The following is a 22,650-nucleotide window of genomic DNA, read 5'->3' as shown; positions in this document are numbered from 1 at the left end:
AAGAACAGACAGACCAAAGATGATACTGATTGCTCCAGACTGGCCAAGACAACACTGGTACCCACTCCTGAGGAGCCTAACACATACTCCTCCCTGGCCCCTACCTCTAATGCCTCTTCTGCTGACTCAGCACAGCTACAAAACTCTTCACAGTCAGCTGAAAACACTCAATCTCGCTGCATGGAGAATTCCTTAACACCACAACAGACCCAACTCTCCAGAGAGTTGCAGGATGTCATTTTGGAGGCCAGAAGGCCATCTACTAGAAAGGCTTACTCCGCAAAATGGAAACAGTTTTGCTCTTGGAATGAGAAAAAAGGCCAGGACCCTAAAAAGCTGAATTTGCCACAGGTATTACAGTATCTAGCTGAGCTGCTGAACAGTGGACTTTCATTTTCCTCCATAAAAATCCATGCCTCAGCCATTTATGCAGAATTCAACACGGATCCACCCTTATTCTCTTACCCACTCTTAAGACAGTTCCTCAGAGGGGCTAAGAATATAAGACCACCGAGGAAACAACCAATACCAGCCTGGGATCTTAGTTACATTCTAGAAAAACTAACATTGCCTCCCTTTGAACCAGCTGCCTCAACAGATTTGCAATGCTTGTCCTGGAAAACAGCTTTCCTTCTGGCCATTACCTCAGCTCGTAGAGTATCAGAACTGCAAGCCCTCATGGCTGTGCAGCCCTTTCTCATCTTCCATCAGGATAGGGTTTCCCTTCGAACCAACCCGTCATTTATGCCTAAAGTGGTATCCAGGGTAGCTTTAAATCAAGCCATACACTTACCTACCTTTTACCCCAATCCTCAAAACAAAGGGGAAAGGCTCCTACACTCCTTAGACATCCATAGACAGCTACGTTGTTATTTGGATAGAACAAAGCCTTTCAGGAAATCAGAACAACTCTTTGTGTCCTATGCTGTAGGAGCTCAAGGGAAGCCAGTTACCAAACAGACAATTTCAAAATGGATAGCCAGCCCACTGCATACGGTTTTGTTACTCCTATCATGGAAAATCTGTCCCTACAGGCATCAGATCCCACTCCACCAGGGCCACAGCTACCTCTGCAGCCTTCCTCAGAGGAGTTCCTACCAAAGATATTTTGGAGGCAGCCACTTGGAGTTCTGTGCATACCTTCACAAAACACTACCACCTGCCTTTATATTCCAAAACTAGAGCAGGCTTTGCCACTGCTGTGTTGCAGGGCATTCTGGCTCATCCCAGTTCCACCTAGTGCCTACCACCCTGTGTGTAGCTTTGGGATTCTACCCATATGTGATTACTGCAGCTGTATGCACGATGAACATAGTACAGTTTTGTACCTACCATAAATGTAGATGTTCGAGTGCTAATACAGCTGCAGTACAGTTTTCCCTCCCTCCTTCCCCTCTTGGTAAAGGCCTAGGGCCTAACCCCTCTTCATACAACCTGATGGTGTTATCCTTCTATGGTATATTTGCTTGCAACTACTGATTTTTGATTATATTGCATTTCATGTATATAAATATAATTTATGTATTGCCTTCCTTATGGGGGCACCTGACATCTGGGGCAAGAAAGACTGAAGAAAATGGCGGCGGCTGTGTCTTATATACCCCTGCCTCACTGACGTCAGGAAAGAAAGCGACAACAACCGACGCCGGATCTAGACTTTGGAATAAGGCCGACCCAGGGACCGCCTGACGGCAGAGAACCCATATGTGATTACTGCAGCTGTATTAGCACTCGAACATCTACATTTATGGTAGGTACAAAACTGTACTTTTCATGCAACTGGTTTTGCATTGTCTTCTGCCATCAGTCAACCTTGCATTTCAGAGTGTTTCTTTTAAAACAAACAATCTATATGTGGATGCTTCCATTTCTTGCTTCAGAGACATCACTATTGTAGAAGTTTGTGCCACAGATACTTTCTTCTCACTTCACATTTTATGAAGCATTTGTGTCTGACTTGTAGACCTGGAGGCCTCAGTACTTCCGGACTTTGACTTCTGAGTCTTAATTGTTGGCCTTCATTTGGCCATGGATTCTGAGGGAGGCTAATGTTTTTACTTGTTGGACTTGTTAACTGCTGCCCACTCTAGAAAGACACCAAAGTCCAATGTAACCAGTATGTGCCCACTCAGTCAGTTGATCTGTTAAGAGGGCTTTCGCATTGTGTATTTACTTTTCTTATATCCCCCACCGTCTTTACAGCCTCACCATCTAGCTTCCATGAATGGATTTTCCTTTAAGCTGGAAAAGTTTAATTTTCTTTTGTTTTGGTTCTTTATCTTATAGGGTGGGTGTGTCTGTGTGTCAAACGGGAGTACAGGAGCTGGAGCTGCCCCCTAGTCCAGTGTGAGGGGGCAGACGGACAGGCACCTACAAAGGCATGAGACAGATAACATTCTGAAGTGTGCCACGCTGAGGTCATCAAAAGGTCCTTGTCACAGATGTGCTGATATATATTTATCCTTTATTTTTGCTTATACCATTGTCCATATTAGATGTTGATGAATTTGGTCAGTTTTTTAAAGAAAACATTATGTAAAAATGCTGACCATATCAGTCTTATTTGAAGTACATCCCTGTTCTTTCCATGCATCAGTCACACTGTTTTTCATTTCCACTTGTGCTCTAGATGTTGAAATGATAATTTGCTTAAAAAAAGGAGAGATTGTAGTGTGTTTTAGATGTTTTGTTTTTTGTACTGTTGACTAGCTTCCACTTTTGTCCGCACAAAAATATGAAAAGCTTCAGAGATTTAATGCAGCAGCAAATAATCATACAAAACCTTTCTTTTGTAAATGTGCATTTACTTGTATTGAAGTTTCAGTATTTCAGCGTTGCATGTGTGAGTTTTTTGTAAATGTGCATTTACTTGTATTGAAGTTTCAGTATTTCAGCGTTGCATGTGTGAGTTTTTTGTAAATGTGCATTTACTTGTATTGAAGTTTCAGTATTTCAGCGTTGCATGTGTGAGTTTTTTGTAAATGTGCATTTACTTGTATTGAAGTTTCAGTATTTCAGCGTTGCATGTGTGAGTTTTTTGTAAATGTGCATTTACTTGTATTGAAGTTTCAGTATTTCAGCGTTGCATGTGTGAGTTTTTGTAAATGTGCATTTACTTGTATTGAAGTTTCAGTATTTCAGCGTTGCATGTGTGAGTTTTGTAAATGTGCATTTACTTGTATTGAAGTTTCAGTATTTCAGCGTTGCATGTGTGAGTTTTTGTAAATGTGCATTTACTTGTATTGAAGTTTCAGTATTTCAGCGTTGCATGTGTGAGTTTTTTGTAAATGTGCATTTACTTGTATTGAAGTTTCAGTATTTCAGCGTTGCATGTGTTAGTTTTTTGTAAATGTGCATTTACTTGTATTGAAGTTTCAGTATTTCAGCGTTGCATGTGTGAGTTTTTTGTAAATGTGCATTTACTTGTATTGAAGTTTCAGTATTTCAGCGTTGCATGTGTAAGTTTTTTGTAAATGTGCATTTACTTGTATTGAAGTTTCAGTATTTCAGCGTTGCATGTGTTAGTTTTTTGTAAATGTGCATTTACTTGTATTGAAGTTTCAGTATTTCAGCGTTGCATGTGTGAGTTTTTTGTAAATGTGCATTTACTTGTATTGAAGTTTCAGTATTTCAGCGTTGCATGTGTGAGTTTTTTGTAAATGTGCATTTACTTGTATTGAAGTTTCAGTATTTCAGCGTTGCATGTGTGAGTTTTTTGTAAATGTGCATTGACTTGTATTGAAGTTTCAGTATTTCAGCGTTGCATGTGTGAGTTTTTTGTAAATGTGCATTTACTTGTATTGAAGTTTCAGTATTTCAGCGTTGCATGTGTGAGTTTTTGTAAATGTGCATTTACTTGTATTGAAGTTTCAGTATTTCAGCGTTGCATGTGTGAGTTTTTTGTAAATGTGCATTTACTTGTATTGAAGTTTCAGTATTTCAGCGTTGCATGTGTGAGTTTTTTGTAAATGTGCATTTACTTGTATTGAAGTTTCAGTATTTCAGCGTTGCATGTGTGAGTTTTTTGTAAATGTGCATTTACTTGTATTGAAGTTTCAGTATTTCAGCGTTGCATGTGTGAGTTTTTTGTAAATGTGCATTTACTTGTATTGAAGTTTCAGTATTTCAGCGTTGCATGTGTTAGTTTTTAAACTGAGGTATTCAACATGCCATAGCTGATTCACAAGCATGCCTTCTCAGGAAAAAAGGTTTTCTTAATGCTGCCATCATCATGGAAGTAACATAGTTTCACACATGCCTTCTCAGGAAGCAAGGGTTTCTTTATGCTGCCATGATTGTTGAAGCATTTTAGTTTCACTGATTTAGGTATCGGATGGTGGCTTTGGTTCATTATTTTTTTAAGTCAGTGCAGGAGGTTGCAACTTGAAGAAAAATTCAGGGGCCATTCTTTACTAACATAATGCAGATATTGCATTTTTTTATCAAATCTGATTAATTAGGTATGTTGTTGCAGTAAGGTTTTCCCAAATCTGCGATGTCTTTGCTTTCGTTGTCCCAAAACGTGGAGCAGTGCACTTAAATCAGGTTTTGATTTAAAGCTGTGTCTAGGTGTTTGTTGGATGTATTATTTGTTGGAAGTTGTGGTAACCACTTTTTTCCTCTGTTTTGTAGCCTTCAGAACTCGGCACCAAACTGTTGGGTTTGCTGATTCCCAAAATCATTCTCCAGAGAAGTCAAAAGAAGTAAAATCTAAGCGACACAGCAGTTGTAACAGCCCTAGATCATCTTCCCTTCCACCCACAAGTCGAAAAGGAACACCTACTTCTACTCCAAGTAGGAGCTGTTTTGTTATTTCTTGGATATATCACAATAAGAAAGCATTTTATAATGTGTGGTTCAAAGCATATGACTGTAATGGTGAACGGAGAAGGAGAAGAGCCAATGAAGATTTTATTTTTTCTGTAAGTGCTAGATCTAGATCTTTTAATCTAGCTGTGCTACCACCAACTCAGCTAGATGGGGCTTCAGTTTAGCATCTCATCTGAGGGGTGGTTTATCTTTAAATCGCAGTTGCAATAGTGCATAGCTCTATGGGATGTAGTCCTGCCAAAGATCGGATGTCTGGTTAGTATACATAACCTTTGGGGCAACTTCTGTGCACTCCATATGTCCAAGGGTGCACGGATACATGCTGGTACAATTTCAGCTGTACAAGTGCCAACATTCAGAATGTTCTTGCCATTGACGATTTCAGGCAGATGCAGTACATGCTGTGTTTTTAGTGGTTCTGTAATTGGCTTGTTTGATCCTTTGGGCGGATAAGTACCCTATTGTTGACTTTCCTTCCATTTTTGTGAAAAAGTTGTAGTTGTTCTTTATGTAAAGGAGACAAGGAAAGTGTCTGTATAGAAGGCAAATTCCTTAAAACATTTCCACACAGCTTACTTGTTCTGTTTAGGGGAATCTCATATCCACTGATAATAGTATTTCTTTATTCCTATCAGAAGTAGGCTTGGCTCCCTTAACATTTATCAGAAGAACCAAAGGCTAAAGTTCCTAGTGAAAATGAGTATGGACACTGGTGCTGGTACCTCAGACATCCCCCTTTTGGCTCCTAAGAAAAAGAAAATGGTTAGAGAGGTGCCTGAAGCAGTTTTTACTTCACAGTATCACCCAGTGGCCCTCAGTGGATGACTTCATTGTGGCTTTTTGGAGTTCTCGGACCATCTCTCTCTCGCTTCCAACCTCTTTGATGCTGCACATAGGGACACTGAGAGTCTAGCAAGTCCTCTAGTGTGGGATGTTCATCAGCCATTGAGAAGACAGACCCAAGCTTAGAAGTATTGAAAGGGCCAGATGGCAAAGGAGGGAGTATTGGGCTCCCATATTGAAGACTGTACAGCCAATATGATCTGAAGTTTGTCTTTGGGCATTCCTGAAAAGGAAAGTCAAAAAGCATGGTGCTTCTCCTCCTCCAACTCCATTTTGTAGGGAGTCTAAAGAGGAAGAGTGATGTTCCTTTGTAAAGGTCTTCTTAAGGCCTTTCAGTGTTTGCAGTCTGCTTCCCCTGCTTCTTCCCATGTAAACCCATCTCCCTCTGATAGCGACTGCCAGTCTGACATTGAAGAGACTCGTCTGGATCATACCTCCAAAGTGTTGTCTTCTGACTCTAGAGTCAGAGTCTGAAGGAAGTATTTGAAGCATGTCATCTTCATCACCATAAGTAGAATGAAGGCCCTCCTTCAATGGAACAAAGAATTCATTTCTGGGACTGAAAGGTAATGTTGCAGTCTTTTGCAGGTAGAGACCCCAAGCCTTTGGCCAGCCCTCCTGTAGCAGGTGCTCTGGAGGACACCTTTAGTGCTGCATGTAGTACACCTGATGGTCAGTCCTGTGCATTCAAAAAAGCCTAACAGATTTTCTAAAGTGCCACAATCCCACAGGTTAATGTTTCTCAATCCTGTGGTCGATGCATTATTTCAAAGGATCATAGGTTACTACTAGGCTAACTGCCCGTGTGGGTCTTTTTAAGCCTAGCCAGTTACCCCATGTGGGAATCAAACCCTGCACCTTGTGTTTGTAAGGTAAACGTCATAACCATTATGCCAACCTCCCAGCCAAGGTTTCTAGTTCTACACATCTTACTGATTGTAATCCTGTCTCTTAGACAGGTATGAGAAAAAGGTTTATACTTCTGCAACCCTTGCTTTCAAGACAGTCATCTGTCAGACTTGCATGGTAAAATATCTGCCGGTACCTTTTGGTGACTTGAACAAGGCACTTTGTGTATTTACAGTCATCAGCCATTAAATCCTGCTTAACCAGTATGATCTGTTGTGTAATTCAAGTTGGTAAGCTCTCTACCATTTTCATATGATGCTGCAGATTCAGTGTCCTGAGCAGCTGCAACTTTGTCAGTTATGAATTAGTACGTGGCTTAGACATTAGAATCTTCTGAGGATGTGAAGACACAAATTCTTTATGTTACATTGAACAAAGTACTGTTTGACACTACATCTGCTGAAGTTTTAAAAAGATTCTATGAGGGGAATCTCATCCAAGGGATCAGACAGATGTTTTATTCTCCCTTTCCTAAATATAACAGGAGTTACCCCTCAAGTTGTGAACCCTTCCGTAGATTTTTTTTAAACAATCCCAGCAAAAATCTGCTAAACAGTACATGAAATATTTCATTACAACTCCAAGAAGAAAAGCAGTGTGCTGCCCAGATGTTATTCGTGTTTCATTGTTGCAGTAATCACCTGTAGGATGTCCTTCAAGGATGCATCTGCAGTCATAACATATGGGTTGTCCTGCCTCAGGCAGCCCTTCGGTCGGCCGGATTCCAAAGTCTGGGTCTGGCCTCGGCTGATGTCACACTTTCCCCGACGTCAGAGCATCTGGGGTATAAAAGCATCAGCCGACGCCATTTTCCTCAGTCTTTCTTGCCGCGCGGTGCCCGAAGCAGAAGCTGTTCGCAAGTGCCAGTCGGTCAGATCCAGTGAATTCAGCTACCGAAGACTTCGAAAAAGCTAAGTACCCCGTTGGGGACTCTTTCTTGCCTCAGCCGATGTCAGACAAAGTAAATAATTGTTTAACTTGTGGGAAACAAATACCTCATAAGGATTTCCATTCCTACTGCCTTCCTTGCTTAGGCCCAGACCACGACGTATCGGCCTGTTTAGCCTGTGCTTCCTTCAACCGACGAACTCTTAGACGTCGGTCGGAGTTTGCAGAGGAATTTTTTGGAGCCGCTTTTGCTTATAAAATGCCGTCGGAGACTCCGACTTTGCATATGGTCAAAAATCGCAAGGAAAAGGACCGACACTCGCAGCCCGCGGTTTCGGCTGAAACCACGGCTAGGCCTACCGCGAGTGCCTCGGTTTCGGCCGAAACCGAGTCCTCGGAGATTCCTTCTTCCGAAACCATACTTCTGACCACCGAGGCCCGGCAGGCCCCGGCTGAGTCGGCTTCAGAACTTCCTACCGAAACCAGTGTTCAGGAAATGTCCGACACCATACCTTTGGACATTTATACTCCTGCACATGGGGCAGCTAGGCCCCCTGCTTCCATGTCAATTAAGGCCTTTTCAAGGACTAAAGCTGCCAAACTTTCTAAAGCTTTGCCTGCCAAATCTACCTCCCAGAGGCCTTCCTCTAGTTCACAGATCCTCAGCCTTGCTGCGGACCTTATTTCCTTAATTAGGGGTTCACAACCTCACCCAGACAGGGCCTCTCAACCTCCTCCAGACAAAAGGCCCAGGACTAACCCCTCTGACCCACACTCCTCAGATGATTCCACGGATGGATCTGAGTTGTCAGACCACCAGGAAGGGGCCTACTCGCCTTTTGAGGATTCAGATGCTGAGGAATCTATCCCTTCGGCCTCCCCTCCTGAAGAGTTTTCCTTTGGTGAGACTCTACACTCCATGAGAGAGCATTTTCAATGGCAAGGTCAGGATTTCTCTGATTCTAGAAAAAGATTAAGGACCTTTTTGCATTTGCCTCAGCATAGGCCCTTAGCTATACCTCCTGTTCTAAATGTAATTGATGATGTGTACAATGATGTCAGCACAGCCACTGATACTCTTCCTACGGCCCCTGCCAAACCTGACAGATACTACAGGGTCCCGGATTCTCATTTCCATCTGTATAAAGCCCATTCTGCAGACCCAGAAACTATTTCTCAGGGCCCTAAAGGGGTTGCGGCCGCTACTGCCAAAAATCCTCTACCCTCTGAAAGAGAGTTTAGAGCTTTAGAGAGATGGGGAAAGAAGGTGTATACTTCTGCAACTCTTTCTGTCAGGGCATTAAACTGTCAATTTCATATGATACAGTACCAAGAGTATTTGTTAGATGAACTGAATAAAAAACTTTCTTCTCCTGAACCCCTAGACCATAAATCCCTTCAGGATTTGGTACACAACTCACAACAGGTTAGTAATCATTTCTTAAAATGTGGCTATGATGCACTGGAGGCTTCATTTAGATCAGCTATGACTGGGGCAGTTATTCGTAGGCATGCCTGGCTGAAGGAGCAATCTTTGCCAGACCATGTCAAAGCTAAACTCCTGGATGCTCCAATGGAGAAACAAAATTTATTTGGCTCCTCTGCTCAGGAGATCTTAAAAAAGGTTGAAGAAAAGGCAAAATCTGTGCAAACAGTTAAAGATTTCCTGCAAGTTCAACCACCGAGATTCAGCAGAAACTGGCCTACTAAGAATTGGTCCTTTCCAGACTCGGACAGAGCCCAGAGAGGCAGGAACAGGCGCCCTAGAGGCAGAGGTCAATCGAAGGGCTCCTACAGAGGCCGTCAGTGGCAGCCTGCCAACCAGAGGAGTAGTGCAACAGCAACAACAACAACCACTACACCAGGACAGGCTCAATGACTTAACTCTGATTCCGCCTACCAGGGATCAACTGGAAGCACCCTTGGGCGGAAAGCTGGCTTTATTCTCAAAAAACTGGCATTATATTACAAAGGATACATGGACACTGCAAATAATAGACAAAGGATACAGGTTCCACTTCCACACTTTGCCAAAAAGAAGCGGAATGCCAAACCTTCCACCAAATCAGAGGGCAGAGGCTTTAAGACAAATCAGCAATTTACTTCAGATGAAAGCTATAGAAAAGGTACCATGTTCAGAACAAGGCCAATGATTTTACTCCAGACTATTCCTTGTACCAAGAAAAGAAAACCAATGGAGGCCTATTCTCGACCTGTCCGCACTGAACACTTATCTCATTGTGCCAAAATTCAAAATGCTGACCCTACAGCAACTTCTTCCCATGTTGGGCAAGGAGTCTTGGCTGGTGACTCTAGATCTCAAGGAGGCATACCTGCACGTCCCTATTCGACCAAGTTGCAGAAGACACCTCAGATTTCTTGCAGGATCAGAGCATTATCAATTCTCAGCATTACCCTTTGGCTTATCTACTGCGCCCAGAGTATTCACGAAATGCCTGGCATCAATAATTGCACATTGCAGACTACAGGGAATTCAAATTTACCCATACCTGGACGACTGCCTAATACAAGCGGACAACAAGAAAAATTTGATAAAGGACTTGGCCTATGCCATACATCTGCTACAGACCTTGGGATACACAGTCAACATCCAAAAGTCAAGACTAGTACCATCCCAAGAGATAACCTTTTTGGGTGCAGATCTGGACACAACCACCCAAATGGCTTTTCTCACAGAAGAAAAACAAAAACAACTTCCAGATTACTTCATGATTTTGACAAGACAAACTCAGCTTACTGCAAGGAAAATCCTGCAGGCCCTGGGTTACATGGCATCCTGCATAATTCTAATACCGCATGCCAGGCTGCATATGAGAAAATTACAATGGTACCTAAGGAGTGTATGGTCTCAACACAGTCACAGTTTAGAAACCATGATACCAATCATTCCATGCCTTCAAAAGGAATTCCTGTGGTGGGCTCAGGCCTGCCAGTCCAACAGAGGGTTGCCTTTCAACAAACCAAAAACAAAGCAGACCATCACCACGGACGCCTCGGACCGAGGATGGGGAGCACACATGGAGGGCAAATGTATCCAAGGCCTATGGCCTCAAGGACAGCTAAGCATGCACATAAACCAAAAGGAAATGCTGGCAGTGAGGCATGCAATCGAGGCATTCAAACCCTTCCTCCAACAAGGACACCTGTTAATAAGGACAGACAACACCATGGTCATGTGGTACATAAACAAGCAGGGAGGCACACATTCTTACCCTCTATGCCGGATGGCTATGAATCTGTAGGAACTATGCCTGAATCTCAATATCCAACTACAGTCCCAATTCGTGCCAGGGAAAGAAAATGCACTGGCGGACAGCTTAAGCAGAACTACCATGGATGCACACGAATGGATGCTGCATCCAGACATCTTCCAACTCATAGCAAAGACATGGGGAATGCCGGAGATAGATCTGTTCGCCTCCCCACTCAACCATCAACTGAAGACATTCTGCTCAAGGACATGCCACCCACAAGCTTGGAGGGTGGACTCTCTCTCTTTCAGCTGGAAAGCCCTAACAGTATATGGCTTCCCACCTCTCCCATTGATGTACAAGGTACTACTGAAGATCAGGGAGGAACAGCCAAAAGTGATACTAATAACTCCAGACTGGCCAAGGCAACACTGGTATCCATTATTGAGAAGCATGTCTCAGGCAAAATCATGGCCTCCCCCCCCTATGGCCTCTTCTTCTAACGCAGAACAATTTCAAGACCCTGCATCCCAACTTGAAAACATTGCAGCTAACTGCCCGGAAAATTCCTTAAATCCCAATCAAACTGTTTTATCTCAGAGGGTGAAGGACATTATCCTGGAGGCTCGCAGGCCTTCCACAAGGAAGACATACTCAGCTAAATGGAAGAGATTTCTCATTTCGAGCACATCAAAAGGCTCAGATGTCACAGTGGCAAACATAACAAATATCCTAGAATACTTAGCGGAATTGTTCCACAATGGCCTGTCCTATTCTTCCATTAAGATTCATGCTTCAGCAATTTCAGCAGAATACAATGTGGATCCACCTATCTTCTCGCACCCTCTCCTCAGACAATTCCTGAGAGGGATCATAAATATTAAACCTCCAAGAAGACCCCCTCTACCTGCCTGGGATCTCAACTTTCTGCTGGAGAAACTGACACTTCCTCCTTTTGAACCAGCAGCATCAGCGGATCTACAGTTTCTATCTTGGAAAACTGCATTCCTTCTGGCAATCACTTCAGCAAGAAGAGTATCTGAGTTACAAGCATTAATGGCAGTGCAGCCTTTTCTTATTTTCCACCAGGACAGGGTTTCACTAAGAACCAATCCTACTTTTATGCCAAAGGTGGTATCTAGGGTATCCTTGAACCAAGCTATTCACTTGCCTACTTTCTTCCCTAATCCACAGAATAGAGGGGAAAAACTTTTGCACACCCTGGATATACACAGACAACTACGCTACTACTTGGACAGAACAAATCTAGCAGAAAAACTGACCAACTTTTTGTAGCATATGCAACTGGGGTGCAAGGAAGAGCAATTTCAAAACAGACAATTTCAAAATGGATAGGAAATTGCATTCGATTTTGCTACTCCTTTCATGGAAAGACAGTTCCTGAAAACATCAGGCCTCACTCCACAAGGGCCATGGCCACCACTACAGCCTTCCTACGAGGGGTGGCTACCAAGGACATTTTAGAAGCTGCTACTTGGAGCTCCGTGCATACATTTGCCAAGCATTACAATCTACCTTTATACTCTAGATCCAGAGCAGGGTTTGCTACTGCAGTCCTGCAGGGGATCTTAACTACACCATCCCTTTCTTAGTACCTCCTCCCCCAGATTGGCTATGGTATTCTACCCATATGTTATGACTGCAGATGCATCCTTGAAGGACATAGTACAGATGTCCTTCAAGAATGCAACTGCAGTCATAACATGTGGGTTGTCCTGCCTCAGGCAGCCCTCGGTCGGCCGGATTCCAAAGTCTGGGTCCGACGTCGGCTGATGTCGCATTTCTCTCCGACGTCAAAGCGGCTGGAGTACATAAGCATCAGCCGACGCCATTTTCTTCAGTCTTTCTTGCCGCGGTGCCCGAAGCAGAAGCAGTTCGCAAGTGCCGGTCGGTCAGCTCCTGTATTCTACGATACCGAAGTCATCAAAAAAGCTAAGTACCCGTTGGGGACCTTTTCTTGCCTCAGCCGATGTCAGAAATTACTGAAAAAGTTAACAATTGTCTTTCTTGTGGTAAACAAATACCTCATAAGGATTTCCACTCTTACTGTCTCCCTTGCCTGGGCCCAGACCACGACGTCTCGGCCTGTGTAGCCTGTGCTCGCTTCAACAAGCGCACTCTCAGGCGCCGGGCGGAGTTCGCTGAAGATTTTTTCGGTGATAATTTTGCTTACACCATGCCGTCGGATCTTCCGACATCGCAAACGCCCAAAAAGCGAAAAGACCGGGACCGACATCCTCGGCCCGCGTCTACCACCGACTCCACGCCAAAACCTAGCGCGAGTGCTCCGGTTCCCTCTGAGACGGTCTCTCCACCGCTCCGAACCGAAGACACCGCATTACCGACGACTCCGATTCCAGACATTACTCCGACGCCAGTTATAGATTTTCCTCCGGATACCGAAACCGAGGAAATGCCCGAGACCATTGCTGTAGACAAGGTCACTCCTGCACGTGGAGCTGCCAGGCCCCCTATGGCCATGTCTATTAAGGCCTACACTAGGGCTAAGGCAGCCAGCAAAACAAAGCATATTACTTCTAAATCCTTACCTCAGCCGACTCCGGAGACACAAATTATGTCCATGGCTGCTGATTTGATTTCCATGATTAGGGGTTCACAGGCCCATCCTGAGAGAGCATCCCAGCCTCCTCCTGATAAAAGGCCCCAGGTTGAACCCTCTGACCCTACTCCTTCAGATGATGATTCTGAGGGCTCTGTCCACTCTGATAGCCAGGAAGAGCTCTTCCAGAACTATGAGGACTCGGATGCAGAAGATTCCATCCCCTCGGCCTCCCCTCCTGAGGATATTTCTTTTGGGGAAGTTCTGCATACCATGAGGGAACATTTCAAGTGGCAAGGTCAGGAATATTCTGATTCTAGGAAACGCCTTAGGACTTTCCTTAAGAAGCCTCAGCACGGGCCCTTAGCTATTCCTCCTGTACTTGATGTTCTGGATGATTTATACTCTGACTCTAGTGCTACCCCTGATTCTCTTCCCCCTGCTCCAGCCAAGCCAGACAGGTATTACAGGGTCCCTGAAACTCATTCCCATTTATTCAGGGCCCACACTGCTGATTTGGAAACTATTTCTCAGGGGCCTAAAGGAGTTTCAGCCTCCACCTCTAAAAATCCTTTGCCCTCCAACAGGGAAGCCAGGTCATTAGAGAGATGGGGTAAAAAGGTTTACACATCCACTACCTTATCTATGAGAGCCTTAAATTGCCTTTTCCACATGTTGCAATATCAGGATTATCTGTTAGAAGATTTACAAAAAACTTTAGCCACTCCTGATCCTTTAGACAGGAAGACTTTGCAGGAAGTTGTACATAGCACTCAGCAAGTAAGAAATCACTTCCTGCAGTGTGGATATGATGCACTGGAAGCTTCATGTAGGGCAGCTATGACAGGGGCAGTCATTCGTAGACATGCTTGGTTAAAAGATCAACCTCTACCAGATCATGTAAAAGCAAAACTTCTGGATGCACCTTTGGAAAAGAACAAGCTTTTTGGTACAAATGCTAAGGAAGTGTTAAAGACCATCGAAGAAAAAGCAAAATCAGTTCAGACTGTGAAGGATTTCCTCCAGGTTCAACCCCCCAGATTCAGTAGGAATTGGCCTTCAAAAAACTGGTCCTTTCCTAATCCAGAAAAGTTTCAAAGGGGTAAGAACAGACGTGGCCGAGGAAGAGGCCAATACAGAGGCCCTTACAGGGGACGACAATGGCAGCCAGGAAACCAAAGAAGTGACGCAGGGGCTTCACCTGCCCCACAACCACAATCTCAATGACTTTCCTCTACTACCGCCTACCAGGGAACAACTAGAAGCTCCCTTGGGCAGGAAATTATCTCTGTTTGCAGAAAACTGGCAAAGACTGACAAAGGACAAATGGATTTTGGACATTATAGACCGAGGGTACAGGTTTCATTTTCATACCTTACCAAGAAAACAAGGCATGCCAAACCTGCCACAAAATCAGAGGGCAGAGGCTATCAAGCAAATCACTCTGCTGACTCGGATGAAAGCAATAGAAAGAGTTCCACAACAAGAACAAGGCCAGGGGTTTTACTCAAGACTGTTCCTTGTTCCAAGAAAAGAATCTCAATGGAGACCAATACTGGACTTGTCCGCATTAAACACCTTTCTCATAGTACCAAAGTTCAAAATGCTGACTCTACAGCAACTCCTTCCCATGCTGGGCAAGGGGTCGTGGCTGATTACTCTGGACCTCAAGGAGGCATACCTGCATGTCCCTATCAGACACAGCTGCAGAAGATACCTCAGATTTCTTGCAGGGCCAGAGCATTATCATTTCTCAGCATTGCCATTTGGCTTATCTACTGCGCCCAGAGTATTTACAAAATGCCTGGCTTCAGTAATTGCTCATTGCAGGCTCCAGGCAATACAAATTTACCCGTACCTGGACGACTGCCTCATACAAGCGGACGACAAATTGATGTTGACAAAAAACTTGGATTACGTCATACGATTACTTCAAGCTCTGGGATACACAGTCAACTTCCAAAAGTCAAGACTGCAGCCATCCCAGCAAATAATCTTCTTAGGAGCCAAACTAGACACAGCCTCTCAGATGGCTTACCTGACAGAAGACAAGCAAGAGAAGTTAACTCATTACTTCAAAGGTTTAGCAAAACTCACCCAGATGACTGCAAGGAGATTCCTACAGGCCCTGGGTTACATGGCATCCTGCATTCTCCTGGTTCCATTAGCAAGACTACACATGAGAAAGCTTCAATGGTACCTAAAAAGCATTTGGTCTCAACACAGCAGCAACTTGGAGGCAATCATACCACTCATTCCATGCCTACAAAAGGAATTCCTATGGTGGGCCTCGGTGAGCCAGGCAAACACAGGTATGTCATTCAAAAAACCACAGATAACACTGACCATGACTACAGACGCCTCAGACCTTGGATGGGGGGCGCACATGGAAGGCAGGTGTATACAAGGATAATGGTCTCCAAAGGAAACACATCTGCATATAAACCAAAAGGAAATGCTGGCAGTAATGCATGCCATCGAGGTTTTTCAACACCAACTCCAGCAAGGCCATTTAATGATACGGACAGACAACACCACTGTGATGTGGTACATAAACAAGCAAGGGGGCACCCACTCTTACCCCCTTTGCAGACTGACAATGCAGCTTTGGGAGAAATCACTGAGCCTAAATATCCAGTTGCGATCCCAGTTTGTTCCAGGAAAAGACAATGTGTTGGCGGACAGTCTAAGCAGGAATTTCACAGATCCACACGAGTGGAGGTTACATCCGAAGGCCTTCAGACAACTCACTTCGACATGGGGCAAGCCAGAAGTGGACCTATTTGCCTCTCACCTCAACCATCTTCTACCAAAATTCTGCACAAGGACATACCATCCAAAAGCTTGGAAAATAGATGCTCTCTCATTCAACTGGAACTCCCTAGCAATCTATGCATTCCCACCTCTGCCACTGATGACCTCAGTATTACTAAAGATCAAAGCAGAGAAACCCAAGGGAATCATAATAGCTCCAGACTGGCCAAGACAACACTGGTACCCACTACTACGGAGCATATGTCACACCAGGAGGTGGGCCCTTCCCCAGTGGCCTCTACTTTTGACTCAACACAATTTTGAAACACTGCATCCAAATCTTCAGACACTGCAGCTAACAGCCTGGGAGATCCCATAAATAACTCCAGTTTATATCTCTCCAAGGAAGTTCAGCGGATACTAACAGAGGCTCGAAGACCATCCACCAGAAAGGTTTACTCAGCAAAGTGGAAAAGATTCAGCATTTGGAATACCAGCAAGGGACATGATGCATCATTGTTGAACATCCCACTCATCTTGGAATATTTGGCAGATATGCTAAAGAACGGCCTCTCATATTCCTCCATAAAGATACATGCATCTGCTATTTCAGCTAGATACAACACTGATCCTCCTGTTTTTTCTCACCCCTTACTAAGGCAATTCCTCAGGGGAATCAAGAACATTAAACCACCAAGAAAGGCCCCAGTGCCAGCCTGGGACCTCAATTTTGTCTTAGAAAAACTGACCCTACCTCCATTTGAGCCAGCAGCTTCAGTTGACTTGCTATTTCTCTCATGGAAGACAGCTTTCCTATTGGCAATTACCTCAGCAAGAAGGGTTTCGGAGCTACAGGCCCTAATGGCAATACCACCCTTTATTATTTTTCACAGAGACAGGGTCTCATTAAGGACCAACCCTACCTTTATGCCAAAGGTGGTATCTAGGGTTTCTTTAAATCAAGCCATTCATCTGCCTGCTTTCTTCCCCAATCCTGAGAACAAGGGGAAAGACTGTTGCATACCTTGGACATTCACAGACAACTTCGATACTACCTGGACAGAACCAAGGCCAGTAGGAAGTCCGAACAACTTTTTGTAGCTTACGCCCCTGCAGTCCAAGGAAAAGCAATTTCAAAACAGACTATTTCTAAATGGATTGGACATTGCATCAGAGTCTGTTATTCCTTTCATGGAAAGACTGTTCCAGCCAATGTCAGACCACATTCAACCAGAGCTACAGCCACCTCTACAGCATTCTTAAGAGGGGTGCCTACCAAGGACATTCTAGAAGCTGCTACATGGAGCTCCGTGCATACATTCTCCAAACACTACAATCTCCCTCTATACTCCAGATCCAGAGCAGGCTTTGCTTCGGCAGTCCTGCAGGGTTTGATTGCCACACCATCTTTTTCCTAGAGCATTCCTCCTCCCCCAGCTAAGCTATGGTATTCTACCCACATGTTATGACTGCAGTTGCATTCTTGAAGGACATAGTACAGTTTTGTACCTACCATAAATGTAGATGTCCGATAGACATGCAACTGCAGTCGGATTTTCCCTCCCTCCATACCCCTCTATGCCTTGGGTCCACTCCTATCCCTCTTACTTCTTAGCTGGGGATATCTGTTATGGTGTATCTGTTTATTGCTCATTTATTTGTCTGGAATCCTGTTTTTGTCTTCCAATTTGATTACAGCCTTCCTTGGGGGGCACCTGGCATCTGGGGCAAGAAACACTGAAGAAAATGGCGTCGGCTGATGCTTATGTACTCCAGCCGCTCTGACGTCGGAGAGAAATGCGACATCAGCCGACGTCGGACCCAGACTTTGGAATCCGGCCGACCGAGGGCTGCCTGAGGCAGGACAACCCACATGTTATGACTGCAGTTGCATGTCTATCGGACATCTACATTTATGGTAGGTACAAAACTGTACTTTTTGTACCTACCATAAATGTAGATGTCCGATAGGTATGCATCTGCAGTCAGGATTACCCTCCCTCCTTCCCCTCTGTGGTATTCCTAGGGTTCTTAGCCCTCTTTTAGCTAGCTGGGGGATGTATTATGGTGTATTTGTTTGTTTATACATGTATATAATTTGCAAATGTTTGGAACTTTTCAGCATTTATCCAAATTTAGCCTTCCTAGAGGGCACCTGGCATCTGGGGCAAGAAAAACTGAGGAAAATGGCGTCGGCTGATGCTTTTATACCCCAGACGCTCTGACGTCGGGGAAAGTGCGACATCAGCCGAGGCCAGACCCAGACTTTGGAATCCGGCCGACCGAAGGGCTGCCTGAGGCAGGACAACCCATATGTTATGACTGCAGATGCATACCTATCGGACATCTACATTTATGGTAGGTACAAAACTGTACTTTATCCCTGCTGTGGTAGCCCTCGGCCAGCCCAAATACCAGAGTCAATGTTTTCTTGCATCAGCTGCAGTCGCCTGTAGTCTGACGTCAGGTCGTCAGTGCTATAAAGCAATGCAGCTGACATCATTACATCTGTCTTTCTTGCTGTGGAGCCTGTAGCAGAAGCATATCGCACTAGTGTCAGTCTGTCGCTACTAGAAGTTGAATTTTCAGCTGAAAGCATCTAAAGCTAAGTACGCCGTTAGGGATCTTTTTTTCTTGCACTAACCGATGTCTGAAAAAGTTAACAATTATCTTGCCTGTGGAAATCAGATCCTACACCGAGACTTCCATTCTTATTGTGTCACTTGTTTAGGCCCAGACCACGATGTCTCCCATTGCCGGTTCTGTGCCCTCTTTAATGCGAGAACCATTCGCCGTAGAGCTCTTTTTGTAGACAGTTATTTTTGTGTTCTCTCTTCGCATTCTGATATGACATCTGTCAGCCAATCTGTGGACATTCCGAAAAATCATAGAGTTAAAGATAGAGAGAGACCATACAAGGCTAAGCAGGTTGTCCGTTCTCTGGAATTCATTGAGGCACTTTTGCAGCCCCTGATGCCCGATTCGATATCTACGCAGGCCTCTACCAAGAACTTTTGGAGTCTAGTATGCAGGTGAAATCTTCGTCTGAGCCTTTGGCTGTCTCTGCCTCAGTTGGGTCCAGAGCTGTGATGCAGGCACTGGCTTCCAAGGAAGCCTTTCGCACTACCAAATGTAGACAGCAACCGATGTCTTCTCTTCTAACTACCGTTTCTCTCAGACCGTTGGAGTCTCTCAGGCCTAGAAGCCAGGCCACTCCTAGGAAATCTGCTTCTAGCAACTGTCTTGCTACTGCTCCACCACCCCAAGCATAAATGCTGACAGTGGTGGAAGATTTAATCTCCCTTATCCGGGGTAGTCAGGCCACAACTTCTAAAAGGAAAAGGCACCCTTCTTCAGAAATTATGACAGAACGGGATTCTGAGGAATCTGACTATTCAGTTTTTCATAGTTTCATAGTTTCATAGTATAGTACTAGGCTATCTGCCCTGGGGCATTTGTAAGCCTAGCCATAGTGATGTGGCTTTTGCCACCCCATGAAATAGTACAAAAACTGTATAGAATAAATTTAGAATACTGTGCCTCTGTCTAATAGTGACACAATGAAGGTTCCCTTATATAATAGAATTAGTTTACTGTGCCCCTGTCTAGCAATGACACAGATGTGACCCCTGGGGTAAACTTACGATCTCCCATCCACTCATCAAGATTTTTCTTGTAGAGAGTCAGTGAGGGGCTCTGCCTAATACGAACTGGGATCTTGTTCCAAAGCATGGGAAGCCTCTGGGTTATGAATCTATCCCTCCAGCATGTCCTATTCATACTTGTGCCAAGGTTTAAGTCAGCTCTCGTGGTCCTGATGGAATTGGATTTTTTGAGGTGGAGCATGTCCATCAGATCCTGATTGGACATGGCCTTGTACGTCAGGCAGAGATCACCTCTGAGCAGGCGGCATGCTACTGAATAGAGCTGAAGTTTCTTTAGTCTGGCAGAATAAGACATATGTTGGAGACCCTTGATCCTCTTGGTGAGGTACTTTTGTGATCTCTCCAGCTGTTGCAAATGCTGGGTGAGGTACATACCAAATGGGGCATTGTACTCAATCATGGGTCTGATGAGGGAGGAATATAGGGTACAATGACATCCTTGGATCTGGATGTGAATCCCTTCATGATGAGGTGTGCAAGGCAGAATGTTTTTCTAACCACTTTGGCAACGTGGGTGTCAAATGAGAGGTCACTGTCGATTTGGGTCCCTAGGTCTCTGATTACTTTTTCCATACTCAGTGGGTTGCTGTCTATGTGATAATTTGTGGGTACTTTGTTTTTCCCAAAGGGGATGACTATACATTTTTTGGCATTTAGTTTAAGGCCGTGACTCCGGCACCAGTTGTCCGTTTCTGTGAGGCCTTTTTGTAGGATGTATGTGTCCGCTGGTGTATCAACTATGGCACCTAGTTTGCAGTCATCTGCAAACTTTGTCAGCCACAGCCCTCCCATGTTTGCTTTAACATCTGAGAAATAAATGCCGAACAAGAGGGGTCCCAGGACAGATCCCTGTGGGACACCACTTGTGACTGGCTTTGAGTCTGACATTGCTCCAGCGATTTTAACTTTATGGGTTCTGTCCTTTAGCCAGTTTGCAACCCATCTAGTGACATAAGGGTTTACGTTTAAGCTGTTGAGCTTATCTATGATGCCTGAGTGGGGTATTGTGTCAAAGGCCTTAGCCAAGTCCAGGTAGGCTGTATGGACTGCTTTGCCCTCATCAATGGCTCTAGTGAATGTTTCGAAAAAGTCAACCAGGTTCAAAAGGCAGGATCTGCCCTTTACAAAGCCGAACTGGGTGGGGTCAAGTGTCTGTAGGTCCCCTATGTCTCTGTTTATGAGTTCCATAATGATTCTTTCCATAGCTTTGCAGACCAGGCTGGTTAAGCTTATGGGGTGGTAGTTTCCAGGATCTGTAGAGGCACCCCTTTGTGGAGTGGGACCACTGTTGCTATACGCCAGTGTTCAGGTACATATCCCGAAGTAAGGCTAAGGTTAAATAGCATTTTTATGTGTGGGTTTAGCTCCTCTTGGAGTTCACGTAAAAAGCAACCCGGGATACCGTCGGGTCCCATTGATGCTGTGTTTTTAGCTTTGTTTAGGGCGGTTCTCACTTGGACATCTGAGATGACAGGGAGATTACATTCAGCTGGGATAAGTATTTCTTCTTTTGGGGGTGAGGGAGGGGAGAAATTTGCACTGAACCTGTCAGCCAGAATGTTGGCAATATCTGTGGGTTCAGTGTATTTTTTGTTGTTGTGAACCAACTCTGAGCATATCTGAGGGTTTCCACCCAGGTTTCTAACATAGCTGAAGAAGGCTTTGTGGTTATCTTTAGTGTCCTTAGCGATTTTTCTCCCAAAGTTGGCCTTGAATGTTTTTATGAGAGAATGTAGTTTTCTGCTAATGTTGATCAGAGATATCTTCCCTTCATGGGATTTTGCTCTGACGTGCAGAAGCTTCCTTCTTTTGTTATACAATTTGTTAATGGCTGAGGTCCACCAGACAGGACGCTTGCCTTTGGTGGAGAGGGACTTGGATTTATTTGGGATTGCATGATCCATGCATTCTTGGAGATGTCCATAGAAAGCATTTGTGAAGGATTCGGCATTGTGGGATGTGGTATCCACTGGCACAGTGGGCTTAAAGGATACCATCTCAGTCTTAAGAAGAGTGAAGTCTGCTTTTGAGAAGTTTTTCACTGTGGTCTTTTGTGCTGGGGGTGGAGGTGGGATATGTATATCCAGGGTGATTAGTTTGTGGTCAGATCTCACTAGTGAGGGGTATACTTCCGGTGTGGAGCATTTTGTCCCCATGTTTGTGATGATCAGGTCTAATATATTATCTCCCCTAGTGGGAGAGGTGACTAGTTGTTCCAGTGCATTTGAATTTATGAATTCCAGGAACCTTTGGGCTAGGGTATTAGGGCTAGAATAATGTACTCAATCTATGTTTGGGTTGTTGAAGCCTCCCAGTATGATGGTATTTTGTGATACATTCATATTCTCCAATGTCTTCAGGAAGGCTGAGTGGGGTTCTTGAGATTGGGAGTGTGGTCTGTAACATGCTACCAGATGTATAGCAGATGTCCTTCAAGGATGCATCTGCAGTCATCACATATGGGTTGTCCTGCCTCAGGCAGCCCTTCGGTCGGCCGGATTCCAAAGTCTGGGTCTGGCCTCGGCTGATGTCGCACTTTCCCCGACGTCAGAGTGCCTGGGGTATAAAAGCATCAGCCGACGCCATCTTCCTCAGTCTTTCTTGCCGCGTGGTGCCCGAAGCAGAAGCAGTTCGCAAGTGCCGGTCGGTCAGCTCCTGTGATTCAGCTACCGAAGACTTCGAAAAAGCTAAGTACCCTGTTGGGAACTCTTTCTTGCCTCAGCCGATGTCAGATAAAGTTAATAATTGTTTAACCTGTGGGAAACAAATACCTCATAAGGATTTCCACTCTTACTGCCTCCCCTGCCTAGGCCCAGACCACGACGTCTCGGCCTGTTCAGCCTGTGCTTCCTTCAACCGACGAACTCTTAGACGTCGGTCGGAGTTTGCAGAGGAGTTTTTTGGGGCTAGTTTTGCTTATTTAATGTCGTCTGAGACTCCGACTTCGCATTTAGTCAAAAAACGGAAG

At 44.6% G+C, this 22,650-nt stretch overlaps 1 protein-coding gene across 4 annotated transcripts in view; it reads left to right on the top strand.

Annotated features, from left to right (window-relative positions):
* The window catches only part of MPHOSPH9 (M-phase phosphoprotein 9), a 2,191,511-nt gene that overhangs the window by 1,874,943 nt on the left and 293,918 nt on the right, over window positions 1-22,650 (top strand). For all 4 annotated transcript variants that reach the window (XM_044068924.1, XM_044068922.1, XM_044068923.1 and 1 more), the window contains one exon: window positions 4,633-4,794. In XM_044068924.1, the coding sequence (XP_043924859.1) occupies window positions 4,633-4,794 (162 nt within the window). The remainder of the gene's footprint in view (window positions 1-4,632; window positions 4,795-22,650) is intronic.

Source organism: Protopterus annectens, chromosome 4.part0 (assembly GCF_019279795.1).
Source record: "Protopterus annectens isolate FY-2018-M chromosome 4.part0, PAN1.0, whole genome shotgun sequence".
Classification (NCBI taxonomy): Eukaryota; Metazoa; Chordata; order Ceratodontiformes; family Protopteridae; genus Protopterus; species Protopterus annectens.
The sequence above is the reverse complement of the archived record's forward strand: the minus strand, read 5'-3'. Positions and strand labels throughout refer to the sequence as shown.